The following is a 20,961-nucleotide window of genomic DNA, read 5'->3' on the forward strand; positions in this document are numbered from 1 at the left end:
GTGGTTCTAATTCTTGTTTATTGCTCTCAAAGGGTACTGGTACTTTCACCAACTTTATGGCCTTTTCCGTGACAATGAAAACCATATTACAGCTGATTTCATCTTTAATTAAATGTGACTGTAACCTGACAGGAAATAGGCAACCCACTCCAGTATTCTTGCCTGGAGAATCCCATGGACAGAGGAGCCTGTTGGGCTACAGTCCATGGGGGTCACAAACAGTCGGACACGACTGAGCATGCATGCATGTCCAACCTGAGAGCTGTACTGTGTTTTCTGAGAGTTGAATAGGACTAGTCCTGCCTGGGTTTCCCCTCGGATACCCTGCAGTGAGGCCAGAGGAAGCACACGGGTCTCTGAGCATCCCACTCCACCACCACCCCACCCAGGGCTCTGCTGTCAGGACCAACATTCAGGCCTTCATCTGCCTCCCCTCTGCTCACCTGCATGGACAAGGAGCATCTCATGCCTCCCCCATTCCCAGACGGCTTCCCATTTTTGGGTCCCAGCATCCCTTAGGGAGGGGTCCCCAGAAACACCCACCTGTGGGCCTCGGCAGTGGGTGTGCAGGTGTACTCTGGAGGGTAATAGGGCGGAGGGGGCAGCGGGGGCACGAACTCATCGAAATCCAAGGTCTGGTGGAGCACGGTACCATGGGGGGTCAGGCAGGCCGGGCTGGCAGAAGGTGCCCTTTGTGGAAGGAACTGGAAGACAGAGAGGTTCTGAGTGATTGGTCGGCCGGTGTGGCTTGTGTCTCATGAAGCTAATTGCACCCAAGCTTTAATGACACAGTTGGAACTGTGGGACTTCAACCTGTCAAACAGTGTTAGTTGTTCAGTTGTATTCAACTCTTTGTAACCCCACGGACTGTAGCCTGCCAGGCTCCTCTGTCCATGGAATTCTCCAGGCAAGAATACTGGAGTGTGTAGCCATCTCCTTATCCAAGGGAATATTCCTGACCCAGGGATCAACCCACACTGCAGGCTGATTATTTACTCAAGGTAACTGGCTAAACACACATGTGAAACAATGGCTTTGTGAGGATCCCTTCCCTCTGGAGCCTCATCGTGCTCCGTTCCCCTGCTGTTACACAGACATGTGTCTTCTGAGGCAAAGCACAGTCTGGGAAGACATCACTCCTATCTCTGCCACTAACTCGGGCTGTATGTGGCTCCTGCCTTCTCCACACAGAGCCCGGTCAATGTCCCTTTAGCCAGTGTGAGCCGAGGCTTGTGCGTTTAATCATCTGAGACAGAGGTGCTTCCATGGCCAAGGGCAGTGTGGATGTGTCTGCCGGCCCTGACTTTGGAAAGCCACTTGCCCCACGGCCACTGCACGAGGCTGAGCAGCCAGGATGAGGCCAAGGGTCCTGGGGGTCTCATGGGGTGAAGACTCAGAAATTAGAGAAATCAACAACACCCTCAAGCATGAAACGCAAAAGGCAAAGTGCTTTCCTGTGGAAGGTCCAATTCCATCACGAATGAGAGAGGTGAAGAGGGCCAGGTGATCCTATTAGCAGGTTTAAAGGAGTCAAAGTGGTCATGCGAGGGAGGCTTTTTAAAGGTTTAACAGAGGTCTCCATTTCTGCCCTAAAGTCCAGATGGCTTTTCCAGGGGGTGTTGGCCTGTCTTCAATGAAGCATCTCAGACTTAGCAGCAGTCACCCGACTCCTCGGCCTCCGTGGTGGGAATCCCATAAGTCACCCCGACATCTCCCCGACACCTCTCAAATCTGTCTGCCAAGGCAGCATCTATCTGGGAGCCCGAGGTTACTGGCCCTGGACTTTGGTCTGAGACAGGCGAGTGGACAGCTGCACCCCACGGTCTCCCCAGCAGCTGGTGTCCTGTTAGGTTCTACCCACAGGGGCGTGAGAGGGAGTCAGACAAAGAAGCAGTCAGGGAATAGGGGTTCCTCAGACTGCTCCTGCTCCTCCTCCCCTCTGTCCTCTGTTGTTCACCCCTGGGAAGTAACCAGATCCCTGTAGGAGCTGTGATGAAATCCCAAGGGCAAGTCTTTTTCCCTCCCTGGCCCTGGGTCCAGTTTGTGTCTTATCTCTGAGCCTCGCCTGGTACCCCAGGCCCAGCAGATGTTCTATGAGCATCTACTTCACAGGTGAACAATACCTCATGGCTGCCACCTCCAGGCAGCCCCCAGGTTATCTTCTTTCGAGAGTGTCTAACTCACCTCACTGCCTTGGTTTTCTTCCTCTTGTTCTACTTTAAAAAGTTACGTTTAATCCAATGAGATGAGGTTACCCACCTTTAAAACTCTTTTACGCGCTTCTGCTCCCTGAATCCCGACAGGTTTCCAGCCTCCTTACCCACTAACCCATGGGTACCCCCTAATCCTCCATCTGCCCTTTGAACCAACCCCAAATACCAAACAAGGTCTGTTCTCTCTCCCTGGATCCTGTCTCCTCTCACCCTCAACCTCCCAGTTATCCTCAGGATGTGCAGAAATGCTCGCTGCCCACCACTTCTTCTGTGGCCCCAAGTCTGCAGGGTGATGGCCAGGTGTGGAGCTGAGCCTGCAGCTGGGTATGCTGGGGAGGAAACGGGCCCTGAAGAATCACTTCTTTCCCATGTGGTTCTGCTTGCCCTGGGACACCTGTACAAGCCTTGGGTGGTCCGTGTGATGACAAAGGGGTACCTGTGCCTGGTGAGCAGTGTGAGGTTGGTACCTGTCTGAGGTGTTCACATATCTGGCGTGGGCAGCACTGACCAGCTCTCATCATCCTCAAAAGAGGATTTTGCATTTTAGTCTCTGCTGGAGAGAAACCCATACTTCTCATGGGTATGCTCTGGGGGAAGGACCCATGTTAGGCACATGCTTCCCAGGTGGCGCTAGTGGTAAAGAACCCACCTCCCAGTGCAGGAGACAGAAGAGATGTGGGTTTGATCCTTGGGTTGGGAAGATCCCCTGGAGGAGGGCATGGCAACTCACTCCACTATTCTTGCCTGGAGAATCCCATGGACAGAGGAGCCTGGAAGGTTGCGGTCCATAGGGCCGCATAGAGTTGGACAGAAATGAAGCAAGTTAGCATGCACGCATAACCTTGGTAGAAAGAGCAGGATTATTGCCATGGAAAAGGCTTCTGAATGGACCTCTTGTTAGTAAGCTGGAGCTCTCCCTCCCTGCACTCTGGACCTAGGAGTGACAGTCCCCCAGGCATCCTGCTGCTCTCTGGTCCTTCTACCCCTCCCTCAGGTGAGCAGGGACGCCTCCTCAAACAGGTTCAGACCAGTTTTAGTTACTACTGTAATTTACCGTGAAATATGAATGCAGACAAGAAAACTTGCTTGTTCTGTGAAAACTGAGTTGGAGGCTTTGGAAAAGACTTCATAGCTAAGCAGAAACTGCTGCCAACGTGGGTCTTGGCCAAGAGGTCGTCAGGCTCATAAAACATCCATGCAGATGGCTTCACACGGCTGAGTCCAGCTGAAAGGAACTAAATCTGGAAATCACAGAGGGTGTGATTTCCACGAATAACCTGATACACCAAAGAGACCTACAGCCAAAATGAAGAGCATGGCACCATACCAAGACAGGGCGACAAATGCTCATTTGCATTTTTAAAGTCAAAATATAATGTTCCTGGTATAAGTGCACCATTTTTACGTAAGTCTGCTGTAACTGGCTTTTTAGGTCAAGCAGACACCCATCGATCCTCATCTGATAGCTAGGTAACACCTAGGACCTGAAGACCTTTGTGATAAACCCAAACCTCAAGGAGAGTCACTGTGGGTCCGGGGAGGGCCGGATGGGTAGAAGATGCAGGTGAATTTGACTGATCTGGGAGCTCCTAGGGGGCCCTCTATCCCTCTGTATCCAGCCAGCACCTCTTCCTAGCTCCGTGGGCAAGCCCACTGCACCACGTTTGTGAAGGCATGGTACTCTGCCTGCCGCATCTGAAGCAGCGCCACTTCAGCAAGGCACAGGACAAGTGGAGAACATAAATGACAGCAACAAAGGACGATGCTAACAAGCTGGTGCTGAAGGGAGATGCCTGTAATAGCAGACGATGTCACTAAGGCTGGGTGGCAGGCAATAAAATAATGGGGAGGAAAACAGCTTACTGAAAAAATGGAAAACTGAGATTACACGTAGGAAATAAAACTAAAAACATGCAATTATAGGCCTGTGGAGGTAAATGCTTTCTCCATGAAACTATATCATTAAATGGAATTTTATCATCAGATGGTCTTTTGGAAATAATGGTCCACTATCTTCAAATGTATTATAGGAATTAAGTTAGATGAATTCTGACCATAGGCATAACAATTTGCATCTCATGTAGACATGTCTTCATTATATGAATTCTCCCCAAATTATTCATTATTCCAAAATGCTGATCCACAGAAATAAGAATAAAATTGTGGGCTCCTTCCACGTGGGATAAGGCCTTTGTTGTGAGTCACAGTCTGTTGACGGGAGTGCCCCATGGCTTTTCCTGCAGAAAATACACCTGTAAAACATTCCTTAACTTTCTAGGTCTGTGTTTTTACAGCAGCGCCAGAACTTAAACGTACTTGGGTAGCAGTGTGTGTGCAGACAACCCCTAGACTTTTTTTTTAGTTTTTATCCCAACCCCCTAGAGTTGTCTGACCTACATTTAAATTGGTGGCAATATATCTAGTGACCCTCTTTTACATAAATGATAGTACCAAAAGATGAAGTTAACAAGCTGGTGCCGAATGGAGATGCGTGTAATAGCAGACGATGTCCCTGAGGCTGGGTGGCTGGCAATAAAGTAAGCGCAGAGGAAAAGAGCTTACTAGAAAATCTTTTGAGAATCTTTCAAGAAAACTAAATTTTATTGTAATAGAAATAATTCTCTTTTTGTACTCATATTTTTTTTGGTTCACACAGTAGTAGAATATGCACTTACAATTCACATACCCCTGGTATAAACTGGTTTGGGGATAGATAGATACAACTGTGGCTGACTATATTTTTCTGGGCTCCAAAATCACTGCAGATGGTGATTGCAGCCATGAAATTAAAAGACGCTTACTCCTTGGAAGGAAAGTTATGACCAACCTAGACAGCATATTAAAAAGCAGAGACATTATTTTGTAAACAAAGGTCCATCTAGTCAAGGCTATGGTTTTTCCAGTGGTCATGTATGGATGTGAGAGTTGGACTATAAAGAAAGCTGAGCACCAAAGAATTGATGATTTTGAATTGTGGTGTTGGAGAAGACTCTTGAGAGTCCCTTGGAATGCAAGGAGATCCAACCAGTCCATCCTAAAGGAGATCAGTCCTGGGTGTTCATTGGAAGGACTGATGTTGAAGCTGAAACTCCAATACTTTGGCTACCTGATGCGAAGAGCTGACCCATTTAAAAAGACCCTGATGCTGGGAATGACTGAGGGCAGGAGGAAAAGGGGATGACAAAGGATGAGATGGTTGGATGGAGTCACCGACTCAATGGACATGGGTTTGGGTGGACTCCGGGAGTTGGTGATGGACAGGGAGGCCTGGCGTGCTGCAGTTCATGGGGTCGCGAAGAGTCAGACACAACTGAGTAACTGAACTGAACTAAACAACCGCCCCTAGGAAAGCAGAGGACCCAACTGCTGGGAGCAGAAATGGTGAGTGGGTGAACTGCAGAGGCTGCAGGGGAGTGGGTGGGGAAGAAGAAGGTACCCTGGGCAGCGGGCAGCGCATCTTCCAGGCAGGATGGAGAGCCACGCTGGCTGGCCAGATGGTTCAGTGCAGGTTGGTCCAGAGAGTTGTAACTGTATGTACAAGGAGAACCATTTGCAGAGGCAGTGGCAGAAGCCAAATAAAAAATGAGCAGCAACTCAGAGAAATGCCCAAATAACTGATGTGACTTCCATCTCAGGGACCAAAGCAGATATTCAAATACCTCTCTCTCTGTTGACTTAGCTGGATGGCCATGATTGTTTCAGGTTGAAAGATCAAGTCACAGAGTAACATACATTGTGTGAGCCAGTTCGGGCAAAAATACAAGGATTAAATGAAGGAAGAAAGGGAAGGAAAGAGAAATGGAAGAGAGGAGGGAGGAAGGAAAAAAGAAGGGAGAGAGAATATTCATGTATTTTTTAATGTTGTTTAGTTGCTAAGTCCTGTCTGACTCTTTGTGACACCATGGACAGTAGTCTACCAGGTTGCTCTGTCTATAGGATTTCCCAGGCAAGAATACTGGAGTGGGTTGCCATTTCCTCCTGCAGAGGATCTTCCTTATCCAAGGATTGAACCCACATCTCTTGCATCTCCTGCACTGGCAGGCAGATTCTTTATAGCTGAGCCACCAGGGAAGCTCATATGTTTAAGTCCTAAGGTGTAAAGAAAGAAATGGAAGATTCACTGCAAAGCTTCCTCAGGAGGATACAGTGGGTTTAAGGAAATGGTCAGCTTTTTCTTTATCTATCTCTATATTTTCCTTGTTTCAATGATCCTGTTACTTCTTTAACTAAAAGATCTGACAAAATGAAGTAAGAAAATTACAGTCAATTATACCTCAATAAACCTGTGGTGGGGGGCAGTAGGAAACATTTACAAAAATTGAGAAGAGCTTCTGAGGCATCCTCAAGAATAACAGAGTCTCACCTCCATCCGTTAGGATGTAACTGTGACCCCCTCAGGCTGTCCCACATCTCAGAGGATGCAGCCCGTGTGACCAGCCTGGCCGAGCCACGACCCACGTGGTCCAGCCAACTAGCAACGTCACCACCAAGCTTTTTCAAAGCCCACTGACACATGTGATCTGATTTATCTTCTCAGTGGCCCTGTGAGGATGGTAGGATGTAAATGGTCTTATTTAGAGCAGAGAAAAGTGGGCCCAACAGGCAGTGATGTGCCCAAGGTCAGGCACTGGTCCCATGGGCACCATGGTCATAGGCTCCCTGGTGGCTTTGCAGGTCAGCAGTGTAGTGGGCCTTCCAAGGAGAGCAGAACCTGGTCTGTTCCATTGCCCATGGTCACAGAAGGAGAAGGACTCACCAGCAGGAGAGTCAAGGATTTCTGTTTCCAAGCCAAGACTTTGAAGCAAACTTACCTGCCCAGTACTTGGCCAGGAGACATACAGGGGCTCTGGTGGCAGCTGCCGTAAGTGCAACCCTACTATACTTCTGGTTGATAAAGTACATCGGGGACCACTGCCTTCACAGTCATGGCTGCTAGGTCCTGAAGCAAAGTGGGACACATTCCCTCCATGCATTTAAGACTCAAGACACATTCTAGGTATCCAATCAGTGCCCTTTCCAGAGTGAGGAAACTGAGGTTGAGGGAGGTCTGCAGGTGAAGCCAGGGGACCAGACTGAGACCCAGCTGACCTCAGACCCAGGACGTCTGTATGTACAAGGGGAGAACTGTTTGCAAAGGCAGAGACAGGACCCAAATAAAGAACAAGTAGCATCTCAGAGAGATGGCCAAATAACTGACATGACTTCCATCTCAGGGACCAATGCAGATATTCAAACACCTCTCTCTCTATTGACTTAGCTGGATGGCCATAATTGTTTCAGGTTATAGGATCAAGTCTTAGGGTAATATACATGGGTGGCTCATGTCCCCCAGGGAGGAATGACAATGACCCTGTATGTTACAATCCAGTGTGCATGCTGTTACAGCTATGACAGACTTTCTTATTTGGTTGGTAATTTCTATTTTAATTCTGAAAACTAGGAAATGCAAACTTTCAGTGTTTCCAGCCCTGCGGTTCCGTTAGTTTGATTGGAGTGATATTTCCAGATTGACAGGAAAATCTGCTGAGGTGAGTGGACCCCCACGGCACTTAACCTTCCTTCACACAACATACTAGAGAGAAATGTCTACATGAGGGCTCAGCGAGTGAGGCCAGGAGTTCATCGCTGCTGAAGAGATGCTTAATTAGGTGTCTTTTGGAAGACCGCCGCCTCTCGGAAAGGTCGGCAGGCTGTGACAGCTGTGTGGAGGTACAAGGGGAAGAACAGGCCGCACGTGATTAGAGCCAATGAATTTTTAACACCTTGGTGATGATGCTCTCTGGCCCCTGCGTCATGAACTGATGAATTGCTACAGGCTGGGTGGGGAAGAACAAAACACGCAGGCTCCTACAAGAACACCTTGCCTTTTGTTTCGTAAGATGCTTGAAACATTGGGGAGGAGGCCTGGAGGGGCCTGGAGGGGCCCAGGGGAGCAGGGAGGGAGGGTTCCTACCCTTAGCATGAAGAACAGCATCTTCTCATTACCTCCTCTTGACTTGCTGACTTTAGTGGTAACGTACTGAGCAGTGGGTCATGTTCCATTCACATAAATAACGAAGAGCCGTCACTATTACTGATTGTGTATTAATCAGCATGTGACCTCCACTCTTGGCCTCATCCCTCCCCTGGGGACCAGCACTTCTTCATCTCTTAAGACCCTGGCTGGAGGCGCCGATGATAGCCGATCAGTGACCTGCTACTGGATTATGAGCTGAGGTTATTAATGAGCAAGTGTGCAAGGCACAGTGGAGCAGTTTTTTCAATTTGAGAAGAGCTCATATTCTAACAATCCTGCTTTATTACAAGTGAATTCTGGGGGACTTCTCTGGCAGTCCAGTGGTTGAGACTCTGCACCTCCAATTCAGGGGCCTGGGTTCAACCCCTGGTCAGGAAATTAGATCCCACATGTTGTAACTAAAGATTTGCATGCTGCAACTAAAGATCTCACAAAGAAGATCAAAGATCCCACAAGCTGCAACTAAGATCTGGAACAGCCAAATAAATAAATAGATAATTTAAAAAAAAATGAATTCTGAAGCCTGGAGACAGTTGTGTAGCTTGGGAGGCTGTCTCGGGCTACAGGACAGTCACCATAGTTACTCAGGGGCACAAACCTGGGGCTCCCTCCCTAGAGGCAGGTAACAGTAGCTGGACCCCATCAGCAAGGAGCTCCAACTGCACCTAAATAAATACATCAGTGGCATCTAATGTGTGGGTTTCTGTCTTCCAGAGGGCAGCATGGAGGGACCTTCAAGGATCTCTAGGCCCCATGCACTGTCAGGGCTCATTGTCCTGGTGGGAAGCCAGCAGTGTCCATGCTGCATTGCTCTCAAACTGATTGGGGAAGGGGGCCAGAGGCCACCATTTTGAGTGTGCTGGGGGGAGGGGGAGAGACAGGGGGCCACTTACCATCTGCAGGACATCAGCGGAGACCATCTGCATGCAGCACATGGCTGTGGCCAGTGCACACACAATGGTGGACAGGACGTTGAGGGCACACACACTGAAGAGGAGTTCCTGTGGGAAAAGATGCAGAGGGCGTCAGCACTGTCTTGGCAATGCAGACGGCAGGATCCTCAGCACCACGGTTGAGGTCCAGGACAAGGGTGGCCAACTGTTTTGCGGGGCTTTATTTTTTTTTCATTAAAACTGGCCTTTTATAGACACATTTGTGTACTCTCCCACATGGTTGATCAAATTAGATACTAAATGATGTATTTTACAATTTTGATAATTATTAGGTAGTTATAGCCTGGTTCCAAATAGGAAAAGGAGTATGTCAAGGCTATATATTGTCACCCTGCTTATTTAACTTCTATGCAGAGTACATCATGAGAAACGCTGGGCTGGTGGAAGCACAAGCTGGAATCAAGATTGCTGGGAGAAATATCAATAACCTCAGATATGCAGATGACACCACCCTTATGGCAGAAAGTGAAGAAGAACTAAAGAGCCTCTTGATGAAAGTGAAAAAGGAGAGTGGAAAAAGTTGGCTTAAAGCTCAACATTCAGAAAACGAAGATCATGGCATCCGGTCCCATCACTTCATGGCAAATAGATGGGGAAACAGTGGAAACAGTGGCTGATTTTATTTTGGGGGACTCCAAAATCACTGCTGATGGTAACTGCAGCCATGAAATTAAAAGACGCTTACTCCTTGGAAGGAAAGTTATGACCAACCTAGACAGCATATTAAAAAGCAGAGACATTACTTTGTCAACAAAGGTCCGTCTAGTCAAGGCTATGGTTTTTCCAGTGGTCATGTATGGATGTAAGAGTTGGATTATGAAGAAAGCTGAGAGCCGAAGAATTGATGATTTTGAACTATGGTGTTGGAGAAGACTCTTTAGAGTCCCTTGGAATGCAAGGAGATCCAACCAGTCCATCCTAAAGGAGATCAGTCCTGGGTGTTCATTGGAAGGACGGATGTTGAAGCTGAAGCTCCAATACTTTGGTCACCTGATGCGAAGAGCTGACTCATTTGAAAAGACCCTGATTCTGGGAAAGATTGAGGGCAGGAGGAGAAAGGGACGACAGAGGATGAAATGGTTGGATGGCGTCACTGACTTAATGGACATGGGTTTGGGTGGACTCCGGGAGTTGGTGATGGACAGGGAGGCCTGGCGTGCTGCGGATCACGGGGTCGCAAAGAGTCGGACACAACTGAGTGACTGAACTGAACTAATTCGCTCAAGATTCATCCAAGTTGTTCCAAGCATCAATAGTTCATCCCTGCAGGACTTTACTGGAGAGCCAGTAGAGGAAAGGGATGGGAAGGGTGAGGGGGAGTAAGGAGGATCACAGGAACCAGGAGCCCTTATTCTTGTTCATGGCAAAACCATCCATGCCATTGTTGCTGTTGTTTAGTTGCTAAGTCCTGTCCAACTCTTTGCGACCCCATGGACTGTAGGCTGCCAGGCTCCTCTATCCATGGGGTTTTCCAGGCAAGGATACTGGAGTGGGTTGCCATTTCCTTCTCCAGGTGGTGTTACTAGTTAAAAAAAAACGAAAACAAAAAGCTCGCCTGCCAATGCAGGAGACTTAATAGACGTGGGTTCAATCCCTGGGTCTGGAAGATCCCCTGGAGTAGGAAATCACAACCCTCTGCAGTATTCTTGCCTGGAAAATCCCGTGGATAGAGGAGCTTGGTGGGCTACAGTCCATGGGGTCACAAAGAGTCAGACACGACTGAGGTGACACAGCACACAATTGATTACATTCATTAGGACTGATGTCGAAGCTCCAATACTTTGGCCACATGATGCGAAGGGCCGACTCACTGGAAAAGACCCTATGCTGGGAAAGATTGAGGGGAGCAGGAGAAGGGGACGACAGAGAGTGAGATGGTTGGATGGCATCACTGACTCAGTGGGCATGAGTTTGAGCAAACTCAGGGAGATAAGGGAGGACAAGGAAGTCTGGCCTGCTGCAGTTCATGGGGTTGCAAGGAGTTGGACACAACTTAGTGACCAAACAACAAATTATTGGTTTATCAATTTTCTAAGAATTTTTTTTTTGAAACGAACTGAACATAAATTAGAGTGAACATAGTTTAATTTTGGTGATTCAGAAGGTATTAATAACTGTTTTCTCGCTGGACTTCAGCTTGTTCTGAGTGTGTGCATCCACTGTCCTGTGGCAAGCCATGGTCCTGGGTAGCATGCCTATGTGTCCACTGCAGATGGTAGTGGGAGCTGGCCAAGAATCTCTGATCCACTGTAATGACCTGCGTGACTTTGGGAAGCTGTCTCATTTCACTGTGCCTCAGTGTCCTCATCTGTAAAATGGAATAACAGGGCTTCCCTGATGGCTCAGTGGTAAAGAATCCACCTGCCAATGCAGGAAACATGGGCTTGATCCCTAATTCAGGAAGATTCCACATGCCATGGGGGCAACTAAACCCTTCGCCACAACTACTGAGCCTGTGCTCTAGGGCCTGGAAGCCGCAACTACTGAAGCCCCTACACCCTATAGCCTGTGTTCTACAAGAGAAGCTACTGCAGTGAGAAGTCTGAGCTCCACACCTAGAGAGTAGCCGCTACTCACTGCAACTAGAGAAAAACCCGCACAGAAATGAAGACCCAGCACAGTCTAAATAAATAAATAAATGGAATAGCAATATACCCAGCTATCTCAGGGCTGTGAAGGTGAAATTAGTTCACAAACATGAAGGGCTCAGAGCAAGGCTCAGCACACAGTGAGGTTCAATAAACACCATCTACGATCCCATGACGGATGGCCAGTCACCTGGGGACTTTCATCTGCTCACAAACACTGGAGGATGAATTCAGTAAAGGGCTTTAAGGCCTCGTCCACAAATGCTTAAGAAAAACAGTCACAGAAATGACTGGATGCCCACTCCACAATGCCCTTCCGTGGCCTAAACAAATTCTATATCATTGCACCTACCGTTCAACTGAGGCGAGAGAAAAATTCTGACGTCCACGCACCTTTTACTGCTCTGCTGTGGCTCTGCCTCTGGAAGGTTCTGTCCACTTGTTTGAGTGACAGTAGTTTGATTAAAGCTCAGGAATATAAAGAATGAAGCCAAAAAGAAGGAAGAGGCACTCAGGAAATACACACAGAAGTAATTTAAATGATCTTATTAGCCTTTAGCCATCTAGGGACTGGGGTACTATTTATAATAAGAAGTAACATTTCCAATCTGCATTTAACTTATATTAAAACATTTCCTCATGTGCCCAGACTAGACAGTGTTCCTTAAATGCCTTCTAGGATCTGTTCAAAGATAAATGAAGGCACACAGAAGCTTTTGAGAATTTTGAACATACAAATATTTGGATTGAGGAGCCACAAGTGGCATCACCAACTCAATGGCCATGAGTTTGAGCAAACTCTGGGAGACAGTGGAGGACAGGGAAGCCTGGTATGCTGCAGTCCATGGGGTTGCAAAGAGTTGGATACGACTGAGTGACTGAATAACAACAGCAAGGCGGCTTCCATGAATGAGGCAGGTGAGGATGAGAAGCAGAGAAGGATGTGATGGATAGGGGACTTGGTGATTAACAGGAGGGAGTAATAAAGGAGAAAAAACAGTCACCCCATGGCCTGAGCAGGGGCAGCTATTCCCGAGATGGGCAGGCTGCATGGGGTGTGGAACTGCTGGGAACAGTGAGGAAGAATTCAGTGGGGTTCATCGAGTCTGAGAGGGCTGCGGTTCTCTGCATGGAGGGAGCTGCATGGGCCTGGGCTGGACTCTGGGACATGGATATGGCCAGTGCAGGGGTGGGGACAACACCAGGGATGCAGCTGAACTTGCCCAGCGAGGGTGTGCTTGGCCAGGAGAGATGAGAGTCTGAATCAGAACCCAGAAAATGAAGTGAAAGTGTTAGCTGTTCAGTCATGTTGGATTCTTTGTGACCCTGTGGACTATAGCCCGTCAGGCTCCTCTGTCCATGGGATTCTCCAGGCAAGATCCTGGAGTGGGTTGCCATTCCCTTCTTCAGGGATCTTCTTGACCCAGGGATTGAACCCAGGTCTCTGCATTGCAGGCAGATTCTTAACCATCTGAGCCACCAGGAGAAGCCCTGAGAACCCAGAGCTGGGTCCTAATGCAGAAAGAGTTTATAAAGAAGGTCTAGATGAGGATAGTCAGAGAGAAGGGAAACCAGAGCAGTGGGCATATAAATGCGCAAATGCACCAGGGCATGAGGTTTCCACACACCTGGCCCAACACGCCCAGCAGACAGTGACGACAGGGATGACACCACGTCTCACAGATGTGTGCCAGAACCTGGACTCACAAGATGAATGGGGCTTTACAAAACTTGCTTGCAAATTGGTTGCAAAGCAAAGGTCAACAAACTAAGACACAGGCGTATGGGATTATCCAACCACAGTGCAGTTACGTTTGCTGTGAATGACAGGAAAACAACTGATTAAGCCCTCTCTGCCTCTGCAAATTCACAACACACGGTGGAATGACTCAGGGATTAAAAAGTGAATCATAATGAAAATGAGAGAATCCTTGGAACCACATAAAACATAAAACTTGTGCTGGCTCAGTCGTGTCTGACTCTTTTTGACCCCATGGACTGTAGCCCACTAGGTTCCTCTGTCCATGGAATTCTCCAGGCAAGAATACTGGAACTGCTGTTTCCTTCTCCAAGGGATCTTCCTGACCCAGGGGTTGAACTAGAGTCTCCTGCATTGGCAGGTGAATTCTTTACCACTGCACCTGGAAGCCTGTGGGTACATATACATATATATTTATATATTAAATTAAATATATATTAAAGAGTAAAATTTTAGCAAATGCTGCATCTATTAAATATGCATGCATGTATTTGTACATACACATATGTGTATGTATATACAAATATATAAATACACATAAATTATAGCATACACACATCTCAATAGATGTAGTATTCGTGCTAAAGTTTAAAACTCTTTAATGGTAAATTCTAAGCAAAAGAGTAATAAAATGGGATTCCCTAAACCTGGAAAATACTATTTAGTCCCAGAAAATTTCAATAAACATTATCCCTAATTATTGAATACATTTCCTTTGAAATCAGGAAGGAATAAAACAGATAAACAACAAGGACCTAATGTATAGCACAGGAAACTATACTCAACATCTTGTAATAACCTATAGTGGTTGAAAGAATTTGAGTCACTTTGCTGCACACTTGAAACTACATTGTACACAACATTGTAATTTACATCACACAACACTGTAAATAAACTACACCTCAATAAAAATAAAGTAAAATAAATCAGGAAGAAAACAAGATGTCTGGCTCAAGCCCTATTCAATACTGTGCTGAAGAGTCCTTGCCAGTTCGGGAAGATAGGGAAAATGAAGAAAAATCAATAAGCAATGTAAAGACTGGAAAGGAAGAAGCATACTGCCGTTATTCCCAGATAAAGTAACCCACTAAATAGAAAACCCCAAGCAATCTATGGGCAAACTGTCAGAGTAAATGGAATTATCAGTAACTGGACGCATGATCAATGAACAGAAGTAAATGCGTTTCTCTATACAAACATTTTAAAATCAGAAAATGTACTTCAAAAAACTCTACCTTTCCTGTAGTTGGACAAAACTATATGACATCTAGGAATGTATCAAACAAAAATTATACCAGTTTTCTTGAAAAACACAACAGAAGGATAAATAAATGGAAAGATACACCAAAAATGATCATTCTCAGAAAACTAACCTAAAAATACAATGCAGTTACAAATGCATGGCTTTGTGTGTCTAAGACAGAGAGAGAAATGGGTAAGGGGGAGGCAGAGCCAGGGGAGAGTCCACAAAGGACAGAGAAGAGCCAAGATCACTTTGAGAAGAACAAAGAGGGGGCTGATCCTACCAAACACACGCTTAATAAAGAAACAGCATTTAATATAATGTGCTATTGACACTGAGTCAAGCCGTACACCAACACAGAAGAAAAGAGACCCCAGAAATAAATGCCTTCAGATACAGATACTCAATATATAGCCACATGACTAAATGACCACTAACCTGAGCTGTAACAGATGATGATGATCTATCAGTGAAAAACAAAACTAGGTCATATCTCATGCCACATGCATAACTAAGCCCCAGGTGGATAAATGAACTAAACATGAAAAGCAAAGTTTTAAAACTTATGGGAAAAAAATCCAGGAAGTTTGTCTGACCTCAGGATGGGAAAATATTTGTTAAATGCAATATAGAAAAGACACTCCCAACAGGAAATGAATCTGACTGCACTGAAACTGAAAACTTGTCTCTGAAAAATGACATCCAAAATGAAACGAAATGACATCCCGAACAAAACTGAATGACAAGTCCCAGAGTGCATGAGATTTTTATGACTAAGGTCATTGTTTAGAACAGAGAACCCAACAGGAAGACAGACAAAACAGGTGATTCACTGATGAGAAACACAAATGGCCAATACACTAACAATACAAGACAAGTCAAGAAGAATCTATGGCAAGAACTCTTGGCAAGGATGTGACTGAAGCAAAGGTACCTCTTCCACCATGAGAATGTTACCCCTTTGTAGAGAAATGGGATGTTTTGTCAAAGGGAAGATGGACCCTCTTTACATCCTGGCAGGTGTGCCCGCTGAAAAGACATAGCCCAGGCTGATGACTGCATGACTAATCATTCTAGTACTGTTATAATAGGCTTCCCTGGTGGCTCAGTGGTACAGAATCTGCCTGCCAATGACACAGGTTTGATCCCTGGGCTGGGATGATCCCCTGGAGAAGGGAATGGCAATCCACTCGAGTATTCTTGCCTAGAGAATTCCATGGGCAGAGGAGACTTGCAGGCGACAGTCTATAGCGTTGCAAAGAGTTGGACACAACTGAGTGACTAACACACACAGGTAAATCAACTATACTTCAACAAAAAAATAAAAATAATAAATAAATAAGTAAATAAAAAGACTGTGCAAAGCAGGTGACAAAGGATGGCCCTCAGAAAAGCCACATTGGGGTCAAGTGTAAAAGACCATTGTTAGGTATCACTCCTCTACTGAGTTGTCTCTCTGGCAGGAATTCTGCTCCCTCAGTCAAGGTTCTGTCCTGTGACCCCTCTGATCTTGGGCTTCTCTGCAAGGGCCTGGGGACAGTAAGCCCCTCCAGACAGTTATGCTCAGTTCAGCCATGGTCATCTCCTCCATTCCTTGAGCTTCTATAACCAGTGTGTGTTGATTTCTGAATGAAGTCAGATCCCTAAACGCATCTCTGAACGCCTGCACGGGCCTGTCTCCATCTTTCTGGTCTTGCTTTCACGTCTTTCTTCACCCACCACTCATCTGTCACATGGACATTTAACAGCTTGAGGTACTGATGTATGACAGACGAATGACAGAGTGAGCATATTTTAAACACAGAATCCAATGAGTTTTGACACATGTGCACACCTGCATAGCCACCACCACGATCAAGGGAGAGAATCTACCCATGACCCCAGGATTACTTCCGGCTCCTTTGTTACAAGTAATTCTCTACCTTCACATTCCCTTCTGCCAGTTTTACACGTTCTTTCAAATGGCCTTGTCATTCAATTATTATTGAAACATTTCCCATCCTGCATACTTTCCTCTTAATGTCCTCTTCCCTGCAGCATATCGGTGCTAATTCAGAGCCCTGAAGATAACTAAGTGCTTTAGATACAACCTCCGGTCTCAGGGAGTGGACTCCGCGCTGTCTCCTCCAGGTTGTGTATGCAAAACCATAACCTGCTCTCTGCCCCCCACTCAAGGCAATGGGGCTCCTCTGAAGCCCCTTGTTTTGTCTGGGGAGTAGAGTGAACATCAGGTCTATTATTATTCATCCTGGGACCACCCCAGACCAAACAGTGTGGTGCCGGCCCTCTTCATGATCTCCTCTTCTCAGACCCTGACATGGTGCCTCGAAAGATCCCACAGTCGAGGGCAGAGGGCTGGGGTCCACCTGCTGTGGGTCCTTATCTGAATGTGCTGAAGGCTGGAGGGTCCTCGTGTGAGGGGCCCACCCATGTGGCCCAGTACTCAAGCCCTGCAGCCTCCACCCCCACACTCCCCCAGCTAACAGAAAGATAACTTTCATCAGCTATATCACAGCACATCCCCTGCCAATGGCTTCAGGGTGTCCACTTGGGGAGGGTCCAGGGCAGCGGTCTGGGAGGAAGAGGGGTGCATCTTGAAGCTGTGTTTGACGAGCATGTTGCTTTAGACATTAAAAATGTCCACTGTCAGGACATCCCTGGTGGTTCAGGGTTAGGACTCCATGCTTCCACTGCAGGGGGCTGTCCTAGCCTGAGGACTGGAGAAACACCGAGTGATGGAGAGGGGCTCATTCATCCAGGTGAAGGCTTGACCCTCCACCCCTCCCTACCAGGAGAAGGGGTTCTGCCTGTGGGTGAACTGCAGCATCAGCTCTTCCCTGATGTCCAGCCTGCTGCCCACCCTGACCATTCTAGACTTGTTGGCCTCCACACTCTGTCACAAAATATCAATGTTCACTTATTCTCAGGAGCATTTTTATTTCTTCAGTATGGTTAAAAACATACTCAAGATTAAACAATCAGTCTATTTTTCAGGTCCCTAGGTTTTTAGGAAACTGTCTTGCTGGGTTTTTTTTTTTTTTTTTTCTTTAACTTCCTTAGCGACAAAGAAAAGAATCTTCAAGAGAAGTAAGCTTATAAGCTCAATAACTGATTGATTCCTGGAAAGTTTTATTTCCTTATCCATTGATAAGGTTTCTTTGGATAATTTGTTTTACTATAGCTCCATAAATTAAACCAGGTACTTGAAGCAAACAAACAAAAAAAGATCTTTACCTCTGTTTTCAATTAGAAATACATCATTATAATATAACTGTAATGATAACTGGGGATATAGCAAAGAATAAAGTTAGGATGGATATAACATCAACCCATGATGAGTCATATTCCATCAGTTATGATTCCAGTTTTTGTAACCTTTTAAAACTTCTGTTAATATTGATCAGAAAATATGTCACAATCTTGTGTTGGATTTGACTTGGCAAAGACCACCATTAACCTACCAAAACATCTTTTTATCATTTATTTTGTCACTTAATCTTCCAAAAGCCTAGACATTATTAGGAAGTGAAAGAGAGTTAGTCATGTCCGACTCTTTGTGACCCCATGGACTGTAGCCCATCAGACTCCTCTGTCTGTGGCATTCTCCCTGTGATCTGGGGTTTAGACGTGGTGGGAAAGCTTCAAAGAGACCCAGGGAGCAGGGGGTTTCAGAGCCTCCAAACCCCCGAGAACAATCTGAGGGACCAGAGAAGCAGCACTGCCATCATCTTCCGGGCTCCAGAGACATTCCTCTTCAGACTGGAAGAAGAATCGGGGACCACACTCCTTGTGACACAGGGCAGGGGCTGGGGGCCAGGTCCCTCCCACATCGGGCTTCAGGTACCTCCTCTCTCTCTGTGGCCACTGCTCTTTTTGTCAGCCAGTTTCCCAGAGCATGGGAATTCACAGAGAGCTCCCTTGACCGACTGGTCACCATTTCCGGCATCTGAAATGTCACCTACAGTGGACCCACCACAGGCCCCTGTTCCAGACAGTGACACTGCCCTCTGTGCCCGCCAGGTGTTAGGTGGTCCTCCAGAGCCTCCAGACCCTCACACACTGCGTCCCCCACACACATACTACAGGGCCCCTATTATATACTGTAGCGCTAGTGGTAAAGAACCTGCCTGCTAATGCAGGAGACACCAAGAGACTCAGGTTCGATTTCTGGGTAGAGAAGATCCCCTGGAAGAGGGCATGGCAGCCCACTCCAGTATTCTTGCCTGGAAAATCCCATAGACAGAGGAGCCTGGTGGGTTACAGTCTGTGAGGTCGCAGAGTCAGACATGACTGAAGCCACTTAGCGCGCATGCACCATAGTACCACCCATCAAGGGCTCCTTGCACTGTAGACTTATTTTTCAGAAAAAGTGTAGCAGTTTAGTTTCAGGGAAAAGAGGAGAAGAATTGGGTTCATTGTTCAGATGCGTGTGTAAGTGGCCAATTTTGATTTTCAGGAGCAGGAAAAACTTGTAGTGAGAAAAAGAAAGAAATAATATAAACAATTTTCCATGCCATTAAAGAAAAATCAGATGCTGTACATAAGAATAGACTTCCATGGGAAACTGTAACATTTCTTGCTCCAACTATCTTTAAAAAGGCAAAATAAGTACCCATCTGTTCTCTGATGGTATAATAGCAAAAATGTTGGCTCAGCCATAAAAAACAATGAAATAATGCCATTTGCAGCAACATGGATGCAACTAGAGATGATCATACTAAGTAAGTCAGAAAGAGAAAGACAAATACCAAATGATATCACTTATACGTGGAATCTAAAATATGGCACAAATGAACATATCTGTGACATAGAAACTGATTCACAGACATAGAAAATAGACTCGTGGTTGCCAAAGGGAAGGAGGAAGGATTGGGAGTTTGGGATTAGCTGATGCAAACTATTATATATAGGATGGATAAACAACAAAGTCCTATTGTATAGCACGAGGAGCTCTACTCAATATCCTATGATAAACCATAATGGAAAAGAATATGAAAAAGAATATACCTATAACTAAATCAGTTGGCTGTACAGCAGAAATTAAACACAACAGTGTAAGTCAACTAGAGTTCAATAAAATCAAACACTGGAAAAGCAGTGACACGTGTCATATCAATATTTGTGACGGCCTCTTTCAACCATTCAGCAGTGCTTCACAGAGTTTGGAGGCAGAAAGTGAAATGGTGAAAATGGAAAATTCAAAACACAAAACCTTTAAAGCGGAAACTTCTAATTGTTTAAGGGGCTTCCCTGGTGGCCTAGATGGTAAAGAATCTGCCTGCAATGCAGGAGACTTGGTTTGATCCCTGGGTCAGGAAGATTCCCTGGAGGAGGAAATGGCAACCCACTCCAGTATTCTTGTTGAAGAATCCCATGGACAGAGGAGCCTGGTGGGCTACAATCCATGGGGTCGCACAGAGTCAGACATGACTGAGCGACTTTCACTAACTCTTTACAATGCTCTCCAGAAAGATGTCCCCTGTTGCATGTGCTCAGCTGCAGGGACCAAGAACTGAAAGGAACACCGTTAAAGGAATCTTCCCAGGAGAAATCTCAGGGATGGGGTGGGAGGCGGGAGCAAGTGAAGCCTGGATCACCTTCAAGGTCAGTCGCACGGCGTTGCAGTCCTCGCGCAGCGGGTTCAGCTTCAGCGTCTCCCCGAGGTTGCTGCAGCCGGACACCTGGTGCTGGGTCTCGCAGCAGACACATACCTCCACACTGTCGAACTTGATCTGGACGGGGGAACACAGATGGAGCTCAAGGTTAGAACCTGGTGTGTGGTTCCTAATGATGAGGAACATGGGACAAGCATCCTATCTCATTTTCTTTACATAATAAAGTCAAGATGAATTTTTAACAGACAAAATCCACCAGAAATACCATTAGGAATTACTTAAAATTCCTATTTTCAAAAGCAATTAATAAAAAAATAAATTTGAAGAAACCTAAGCTATAAAGTTAGGGTTTCCCAGGTGGTGCAGTGGTAAAGAACCCACCTGCCAATGCAGGAAACATATGTTCGATCCCTGGGTCAGGAAGATTCCCCTGGAGGAGGAAATGGCAACCCAGTCCAGTATTCCTACCTGAAGAATCCCATAGACAGAGGAGCCTGGTGGGCCACAGTCCATAGGGTTGCAAAAAGTCCGACACAACTAAAGAGACTTACATAGTAGAGATTAAAAGAATATG

The 20,961-nt window shown here is 46.3% G+C and overlaps 1 protein-coding gene across 1 annotated transcript in view; it reads right to left on the reverse strand.

The window, feature by feature from the left end:
• The window catches only part of ENTREP2 (endosomal transmembrane epsin interactor 2), a 235,219-nt gene that overhangs the window by 14,150 nt on the left and 200,108 nt on the right, over positions 1-20,961 (reverse strand). The window contains exons 4-6 of the mRNA XM_061159101.1: positions 20,370-20,504; positions 9,123-9,230; positions 544-704 (exon numbers count right to left, since the gene is read on the reverse strand). Of these exons, the coding sequence (XP_061015084.1) occupies positions 544-704; positions 9,123-9,230; positions 20,370-20,504 (404 nt within the window). The remainder of the gene's footprint in view (positions 1-543; positions 705-9,122; positions 9,231-20,369; positions 20,505-20,961) is intronic.

Source organism: Dama dama, chromosome 13 (assembly GCF_033118175.1).
Source record: "Dama dama isolate Ldn47 chromosome 13, ASM3311817v1, whole genome shotgun sequence".
Taxonomy (NCBI): domain Eukaryota; kingdom Metazoa; phylum Chordata; class Mammalia; order Artiodactyla; family Cervidae; genus Dama; species Dama dama.